Here is a 9,284-nt window from a genome sequence, read left to right as displayed (position 1 = left end):
GAACACCTTTGGGATGAATTAGAGCGGAGACTGTGAGCCAGGCTTTCTCGTCCAACATCAATGTCTGAGCTCACATATGTTCTTCTGGAAGAACGGTCAAAGGTTCCCATAAACACGCTCCTAACCCTTGTGGAAAGCCTTCCCAGAAGAGTTGAAGCTGTTATAGCTGCAAAGGGTGGGACGACATCATATTAAACCCTATGGATTAAGCGTGGCACGTCACTCAAGTTCATATGCGTGTGAAGGCAGACGAGCGAATACTTTTGGAAATGTAGTGTATGTTTGGGGTTGTGTTCACCTCATTCTCATGCGAGGCTTTTGGACGGATGGGTTTTAAGCCTCCACGTCCTCCTTGCCTTGCCAGGTTAAATGTTAACAGGCTGATTGTAATGGTGTGGCCTCCATTAAAGCAAGAGGCAGCTTATGACTTCCCATCTCGATCCCATTCACACTACAACGTCCTCTCTAGCCTCCATCTGGAGCTTGGCAGCTTTTTAATACTAAAGTGAAAGAAAGCTTTCCTAAAACTCTCTCCATCTGCCACAATAGGGCACATTATACGTCTTTAAATAGGCTTCTAATGCTCTTACATTCAGTTATCTGTGTGACCCTCTACTGAGAAGCTCATTAGAAGCATGCAGACTTAATTACTGTCTTCTCCTGTGTGGAAGGATCCACTAACAGGCACATAATGAATGCTCCTGTCATCACCTACGAGGCCATAGTGTCACACAGCCACAATAACAATTTAGCTCTGAAAATGTAATTACCCAATGTGTGCAATAAATCCCCCAGCGAGCGCCGCTTTAGTCACACTGATGGTGTCAAGCATGCACTAATTGTTAGTACATGTGAAAAGACAATGTGTAAATTCTTGTATCTGTGGAAAGCAAACAGGAGCTTTGTTTCTACACTCATTGTCCATTTTATCAGCTCCACTTACTGTATAGCTGCACTTTGTAGTTCTACAGTTACAGACTGTAGTCCATCTGTTTCTCTGATACTCTGTTACCCTGTTGTTCAGTGGCCAGGACCCCCATGGACCCTCACAGAGCAGGTACTATTTGAATGGTGGATCATTCTCAGCACTGCAGTAACACCGATGTGGTGGTGGTGTGTTAATGTGTGTTGCGCTGGTCTGAGTGGACCAGACACAGCAGTGCTGCTGGAGATTTTAAACACTGTGTCCACTCACTGTCCACTCTATCAAACGCACCTGCATTGTTGGTCCACTCTGTAGATGTAAAGTCAGAGACGACAGCTCATCTGCTGCTGCACAGTTTGTGTTGGTCGTCCTCTAGTCCTTCATCAGGGGTCACAGGACGCTGTTGAAAGGGGTATTTTTTGGTTGGTGGACGGTTCTCAGTCCAGCAGCGTCACTGAGGTGTTTAAAAACTCCACCAGCACCGCTGTGTCTGATCCACTCAGACCAGCGCAACACAACATAGCTATCTGGGGAAAACCTTGAGAGAGTTTGGGCTAAAAGTTGGTGGGAATGTAGACTTATAAGGTGGGAACACACTGAGCATGACATTTCTAATCAGTCCAAAACCTCATGAAGATGGAGCTCAAATTAGAGCCTTCAAACAAGCTGAAACATAGATGTAACACAAGTTAGCAGCAAGGTGTAAAATGCAGGGGTCCTAGTTGATCCAAGACCCCCAAAGTATCCTCTTGGACCATATGAGTGTCTCAACTTATGAATGCAATATTAGAGAAAGGTCATTGTTTGGCCTCCTTCACTCACAAAACGCCGAGCTGCTGTTTTTGACATTCTTAACTAACTAGAGATGCAGCACTGGTCTGCCTCAGGGTGGCGCTGTAGCAAACTGGTTCATCCAGGTGGTTTGGTTATGCATCCATACATGTCATATTGCACAACTGTTAACAACATCTACAGTACGTACTCACTAGTTCATTAACTGGAGGGGACAAGCACCACTGCATAGTATTTATGCGATTTTCTTATTTTTGTGCCGCACATTTATTTTTATTGTTGTTTAGTATATGTTTGGGGACAGTCGTGGGCTGGAGGTTAGGGAACCAGCCTCGTGACCGGAAGGTCGCCGGTTTGATCCCCAGAGCCGACAGTACATGACTGAGGTGTCCTTGAGCAAGACACCTAACCCTCAACTGCTTCCCGGGCGCTGCAGATTGGGCTGCCCACCGCTCCGGGCAAGTGTGCTCACTGCCCCCTAGTGTGTGTATGTGTGTGTGCTCACTAGTGTATAGGTGAAATTTCCCCGTTGTGGGATTAATAAGGGTCTCTTAATGTTATTATTTATCTTTATGCTCCATTTATGCATCTGTAGATAGAGTACGGCAGTCCTGTTTATTTTATTTGTCTTGTTTTGTCCTTTACCGTACTTTGTACTGCTGCAATAGAAGAATTTCCCCTCTGGGATCACTAAAGTGCTCGATCTATCAGTCTTCATAGTCTTCATATCTTCATAGCCTAGCAACTGTAACTGTGCCTCTGAAAAACTTTACAGTACATATTTGTAAATGTATTGCTCTTTTTTTTTTTTACCAAGAAACTGGTATATAAGTTGAGTTGTTACTCATTTGTCACCTCAAAGACTCGTCCATAACTAGAAGAGAGCATTTCCCAATAAGGAATTGTGATAGCAGTCGTTTTGTTGCTATTGAATCCAGCATCAGCGCTGCAACGGTGGGTGAGTTAGGAGCTAGCCAACATAGGACCCCCCGGAATATCAGGGGGTATTTCGCACACGGCAGGGCTTGAAAATTTTGTGTCACCGATTGTACTTCCGATGTTAAACGAGCACAAAGGAAAGGAATTTTGGTATTTGTTTGTTTTTTGGAGGGGGGAGGCGGGCGGGGTTATATCCCTTGTTTGAGGCGGATTTTGTCCCAATCCAGCACCAAAAGTTTTACAGGTTGTTTCCAAACATGTATTCTATAACAGGATCACATCTGGCCTGGCAAGACTAACCTGAATGTAGTTTTTTCTCATAAGGTTTTGTACAAAACTTTTATATTTTATGTATAAATGTGCAGTCCTATGCAAATGTTTGAACATCTTTGGTCAAATAACTTATGTTGGTATTCTAAGTGAAAGTGAGAGCGCTTCCTCACAGACAACATGCTCTCTGCTAATTGTAGTGCACAGCTTCCAGTTACGTGCAGAGTTATAAAGTGTGGTACACCTACTGCAAAATCAACATCTTATGCTTTATTTTTTCCCAATATGTTAAATTAAGTTAACCAACAGAAGATGTGGTTGATGATGTGTTAACTTGTTTTAACGCCGAAAGTCAACAAAACATGTCTGTTAACTAAGGGCCTGCCTGAACTTTTGCACAGGATGTTTATATTATATATAAACAATAAATAGGAGGAGCTGATATATATATATATATGTATGTATGTATAGCTGTTGTATTGCCAAAACTGTAACTTTACAGGAGAAGGAAAAAACCTACTTTACTTTTAATGTAAGTCAATGGAACCAGACGTTTTTCCAAGTAATTTTGGGCTGTTTCTTTTGGTGCATTCACCATGAAATTTACACACAATTTAAAGGACATCAGGTATTTTCAAATTATGTCAAAAACAGAAAAATGGCAAAAACGGAGATACAAGGTTGTTGTCCGACAGCAGCAATATATATATTACATATACATATATTACATTTAAATTTTGTTAAATTTTTGTCAATTAATTTTTTTGTCAAAAAATTGCAAATATATGTAAATGTATTTATTCATATTTAATATGTTTTAAGTGTGACACTTCATTGTTGGCTGCTTTGGCCAGACTTTTAATTTATGTTTAAAGTTGGTTTCATCTTGACCTGTTAATACTACTACTACTACTACTACTACTACTTCTACTACAACTACTATTACTACTACTACTAATAATAATAATAATAACAATAATAATAATAATAAAGACAAAGTGGTACATTTCTAAAAATATAAGCTTATCTTTGTGTAGGGTCTGACTGTACTAGGACATGGGATTTCTTGAACTAGACACACTAATATTAACGCCTCAAACAGCAGGCTTATTATTTTGTTATGAATCTTAAGACTAAATATTTAGTAATTAATATAAACTATTATATTTTCAGTTGAATAATAATAATTAAAGCTCAAAATGCTTTTTTGTTGTTAAGATGCTAATATGTGGTGTGGAGAAAATGAAGAGGCCCGTTAACATTTGCTTTCCTCATTAAAGATAACACTAATGAGTGCAACTTTCTCTGTGGTCACCCCTCCGCCCTCCCCCCCAAGACCACAGGAGGGGGTCTGTGTGAGCGGGTTAGTGTGTGCGTGCACGCGTGAGATAGATGTAGAGACTGTGTGTGTGTGTGTGTGTGTGTGTGTGTGAGCGTATTCTGTACTAGACTAAAACAATGGCCCTCTCAGATTACATCTCTCTGTCTGTGGAGGCTGCAGAGGAGGGGGCAGAAATCCGACTGGCTGCCCATCCCGCCCGTCCCGTCACAGTCTGAGCTCTGATTGGCTCGGGCCACTTATATATCTACAACATGGGTCTATCAAATCTCACCACAACTTTCAAACTTTAGTACCAGAAACAGGCAGCAGTCCCGGACAGCAGGAGCTGGAGAGCACGCTGGCATCCATCTGTGGGATTCTACTCCTCTCACACAGCTTTGATTCTTCTCATTTTTGTAGGTTTCCTTGCCATTTTTTCTCTACCTATCACTTTTTCTGCTCTCTGTGTATCATTTTGCTTGCTCTGTAATTTGGCAGCTCTTGTCGTTTCTGTGTGGGACACAAATACGGCGTAAAAGAGAACGAGAAAAGGCACCAGGCACTTTCCTTTGCTCGAATTAACAAAGCCGTGTGGCGTCACTCGGGTCGTCTTTGCTGGAATGAATATATCTGAGTCTAGTTACTGTCAAGAGGCCACCACTCAGCCCAGCCAGGTTGTGGAGTGCGGAGCATGGGGCCCTTCCTCCAGCCCAGTGGGCCCTGACCGGAGCCACGGATTTGACCACAGTCTGACCACGGAGCTGGGGTCCCGATCCGGAGGTGCCGCAGGGGCGGCGGAGAGGAGGACGGGCAGTCCCGACTCGACCCGTCCCGGGACGGCCGTCGATGGGAAGTGTGGGGGAGAGGCGCGGATCCGCAGGCCCATGAACGCCTTCATGGTGTGGGCTAAAGACGAGCGCAAGCGGCTGGCACTACAGAACCCGGACCTCCATAATGCTGTACTGAGTAAAATGCTGGGTAAGCCTTTATGTCCTATTTTAAACCCCTTGAACTCTAGCTGTATTATTCTGTTATTAATCTTAAGACTTAACCAGTATGAATTATTTGGTAGGCGTCTGTGAAACAGTGTTATAATATATAGTTGTAGAAGTGAGGAGTTGAAGTGTGGGCTCATGTGGAGGCCCATACAGTTAAAGGGTTAAGTAAACTTTTCAATATCAGTATATATCACTTTTTGTGAGGCGCAGTTCAAATAATTACATTGTAATAACTATATTATAACACTTCAGAACATTCAGAGAAAAACAATTAGCACAGTTTTAAGTGTTAACTGTGTAGTGTTTACATCTAATATTACCACTTAATAAAGATATTAAGCAATATTACTGCTTTATTACCATTTAATAATACCTCTTGCACTAGATTGACATTTGAAAGCCCATGGTGTTGTGTAAATCCTTCTTGATTGATTGAAACCTTAATATATGTGTATGCTTTTGCACAGTTTATGTTGCGATCTTTCTGTCTAACTGTCTGTCTGTCTGTCTGTCCGTCTGTCTTTGTGCTTCTACATGTTGCATGTCATGATTAAGGTGTCATGCAGTTTATATTCTTTTAAATCAGCATCCTTTTGGTCATATTCAATCAAATAGTTTACATCCATGCCCTCTAGCATCTAATGTGAGAAACTTGAGCAGCAGTTTCTTCTAAACAGTCATTTAAAGCTCAGTAAATATTATCCTGAATACACATCTGTCTGATTTCTAGAACACGTTCTTCCAAGCGTGCCTATTTCCACAAGAGGAATTATTGTTTCGAGCTTGGATCAGTTATCCTCATCTGATCACTCATCCAATAAGCTAGTTATATAACCTATAGACAGTTTTATGTGTTATCACTATAAACACTTGTACTTTTGATCTGAATGATGCTGTAATTACTTTATTAGTGTGGTTAATGTTCTTCAGGCTCGCGGTTTTGAGACATATCACAGCCGCATGAACGTCTTTCCTCATGCACTTAGATATGTGGATGATCACAGATGATCGAGGTCTTGAAAATATGACGGAACATTCCACTAAAGGCCTCGGAATTTAAGGGAAAAAAGAGAAAGCGGCCACAAACGAACGCGATAATGTGAAATGCCTGAGCGGGTTGCGCAATATTTTTATATTGCTGGTCCTCGAGGAACCGAACCGATGTCGTTGTTTTGCAAAACATGGCAAATCTCCTGACAGGGGAAGGCCAGGTCGAAGCAGACAGTCTTGAGCCCACAAGCTGCCGATTGTCTGTAACCGCTGACCCATTAATAATTTTACAACTACAACCACTGAGCACAAACATCAGCCACACTGAGCAAGTGCTAATATCACTAATGCTCAACACTGGCAGAGGCTTTACTAGTGCAGACAGCGTCTGTTCCTGATATATATTAGTTTATTTTAAACAAAGAGTGAAATATAGTGTGAATAATCTACAGTTTACTTTGTTTTAGCCAGTTTTCGTGTTCATCTACCTAGACTGCAGGCTTTTTACTGACTTATTAGTCTTAAACCTTAAAGTCTATGAAGCTATCGCGTATGTTCTATACAGTCACAGGAAAAGGCTTGAAGATGTTTTGTTGGATTTCTAGCAAAAATAACTTAAATATGGCATTTTTCTGAACATTTTAGGGCACGATTTCTGTGTGTTTGTTGAGTTTAAGTTATTTGGAGGAAATAAACATGAAATATTATGTGTCATAAGTTTTGCAACTTCCACAGTTTACATTTTAAATCTTTTGAAATATGTTAGTTTTCAAATAAATAGTAATTGTGCTTTAAAAAGTGTGTTTCCTGTAGAGAATGTGTACTTTTTATGCTTAGAAAATCAATGGGATGCCCAAACCTTTGCATATGACTGTAGTTATGAGATTGTAGAATTGAAATCAGGGCCCACATATGCAGCCTTGTTATTTAAGGGCTTTTGTCCAAGGATGTTTGGAGTTATAGTAATTGATCATAATAATATCACATAATATATAATAATAATAATAATAATAATAAGTATCATAAATTGTTCCGGTGCGATTACAGTAAGCAGTAAATGTGTCAGTTTCACTAACTCAGCTCAAATATCAGGTAACGGATGAAGTCAAACATGCTAACGTTGCGTGTGTTTATAGGTCAGTCCTGGAAGTCCCTGAGCACATTGGACAAGCGTCCATTTGTAGAGGAAGCAGAGAGGCTCCGACTACAGCACCTGCAGGATCACCCTAACTACAAATACCGCCCCCGCCGCAAGAAGCAGCCCAAGAAGATGAAACGGGTGGAGCCGGGGCTACTCCTGCACGGCCTGGCGCAAGGCGTGGCCGGAGGAGCTGGAAGCGGAGAGGCCTACCCTCAGCATCCTCACCCACACCACCTGCTGCCTTCTTTGGGACACTTCCGGGACCTGCAACCATCTGGAGCCGCAGAGCTGGAGATCTACGGCCTGCCCACTCCGGAAATGTCCCCACTAGACGTGCTGGAAGATGGCGGAGGCGACTCCGTCTTCTTCCCTCCTCACATGCAGGAAGATGTTGGCCTGGGACCGTGGGTCAACTACCACCAGCACCAGAACCACAACCACAACCACCATGGAGGCCACCACAGTCACTCCAGCCACCACCACCACCCCTCCAACCCTCATTCCCTCCAGCATGCTCACCTCAACCACAAGTCCCCTTTGGCCTGCCGACCCATCCAGGAAAAGTGCATGGGCCCAGAGCCAACGAACCCTCCAAGTCTGTACCCTCCCCATACAAGTATGGGTCTACCAGACCCAACCAAAGCCCAGCAACCTCCTAGTGCCCCCATTCAAACTGGTTACTATACTCCGATGTATGGAACCAGTCAGCAACCGCCAGCCTTCACCTCCCAACTGGGGCAACTATCTCCTCCTCCAGAATCTTCCAACCCAGCTCCTGCCCCCTCGGCTCCCCAGGTCCCTCCACCTTCCCTGGACGCTAGCAACCAGCTCGGGCACTCAGTGGACTTCTGGAGTGAGGTGGACCGCCATGAGTTCGAGCAGTATCTGAGCACCAGCAGGACTCGAGTGAGCAGGAGTGCTTGTGAGGAGAGCAATACACTCATATCAGCCCTGTCCGACGCCAGCAGTGCCGTCTACTACAGTGCCTGCATTACTGGATAAAAATACGTTCAGCGCTTGCAAACTGTTGCTATTGTAACAAAACCTTGTATCTCTGAAACGGCAACTTTAGAGGAGATCACAAGTTTGATCCCTGGTGATGCTGCAGCCGTCCGTAGCCGGGAGTCCAAGAGAGCACAACTGGCCTCGCTCTCTCTGGGTGGGTAGGATGGCCCCCCACTCTCCCCCATCACTCAATGCGATACTAGTCAGAGCAGGCGTCTGTCAGCTGACGTAACAGATCTGGCGGTTGGCGCTTTCCTCCGAGCGCGTTTGGCTGTCCAATGACGTTGCGTGAGCGGCACTTCGAAAAGAAGCGGTGGCTGGTTTCACAGGTCTCGGAGGAAGCCTGTGCTGCCTACACCCTCCTAGTGTTGATAGTATTGTGTGATTGGGGGAGTCCTAATTAACAGGTAGAATTGGAGACGACTAAATTGGGGAGAAAATTGGGTAAAAATCCAAAAGAAAGCAATTATTCAGAGTAATTTTGGACCATTTCTAGTGATCACACACACAAACAAGGGCTGCTGTCGAAACAAAACCTTGTATCTCCATTTTTGCCGTTTTTCAGTTTTTGGCGTAATTTAAAAATACCTGTTGTTCTTTACGTCGTGTGTACATTTCATCCGGAATGGACCAAAAGAAATGATCCAGAATGACTTGGAAAAAAGTCTGGTTCCATTGACTTACATTAAAAGCAAAGTAGGTTTTTTCCTTCTCCTCTAAAGTTACTGTTTTGGAGATACGAGGTTTTGTTTGAAAACGATAGCTACAGCATTGGACCAACACTGTGGTCCAAGAGGACTTTTGGAAGCACACCTTTCGAGTTTTTCAAGTTACAAAAATTGATAATAAGAACATTTTCCCTTCTCGTGTGGACTTTAATCATTTCGGAAGCACAACGTTTTC

General features: G+C 43.2%; 1 protein-coding gene across 1 annotated transcript; it reads left to right on the top strand.

The window, feature by feature from the left end:
* Positions 1-4,556: 4,556 nt before the first annotated feature.
* On the top strand, positions 4,557-8,983 carry sox18 (SRY-box transcription factor 18). The gene is made up of 2 exons (XM_017710881.2): positions 4,557-5,225; positions 7,372-8,983. The coding sequence occupies exons 1-2, from the start codon at positions 4,868-4,870 to the stop codon at positions 8,376-8,378; spliced, it is 1,365 nt and encodes a 454-aa protein (XP_017566370.1). The 5' UTR covers positions 4,557-4,867; the 3' UTR covers positions 8,379-8,983.
* Positions 8,984-9,284: the final 301 nt, after the last annotated feature.

The sequence above is a fragment of the Pygocentrus nattereri genome, chromosome 9 (genome assembly GCF_015220715.1).
Source record: "Pygocentrus nattereri isolate fPygNat1 chromosome 9, fPygNat1.pri, whole genome shotgun sequence".
NCBI lineage: Eukaryota > Metazoa > Chordata > Actinopteri > Characiformes > Serrasalmidae > Pygocentrus > Pygocentrus nattereri.
Note: the sequence above shows the minus strand (reverse complement) of the source record. Positions and strands in the feature narration are given on the sequence as shown.

Bases quoted from the DNA above. Each gene is read 5' to 3' on its own strand.
- sox18 (XM_017710881.2), top strand. From the start codon at position 4,868: ATGAATATATCTGAGTCTAGTTACTGTCAAGAGGCCACCACTCAGCCC. The intron at 5,226-7,371 runs GTAAGCCTTTAT...GTGTGTTTATAG, and splicing joins TGTACTGAGTAAAATGCTGG to GTCAGTCCTGGAAGTCCCTG.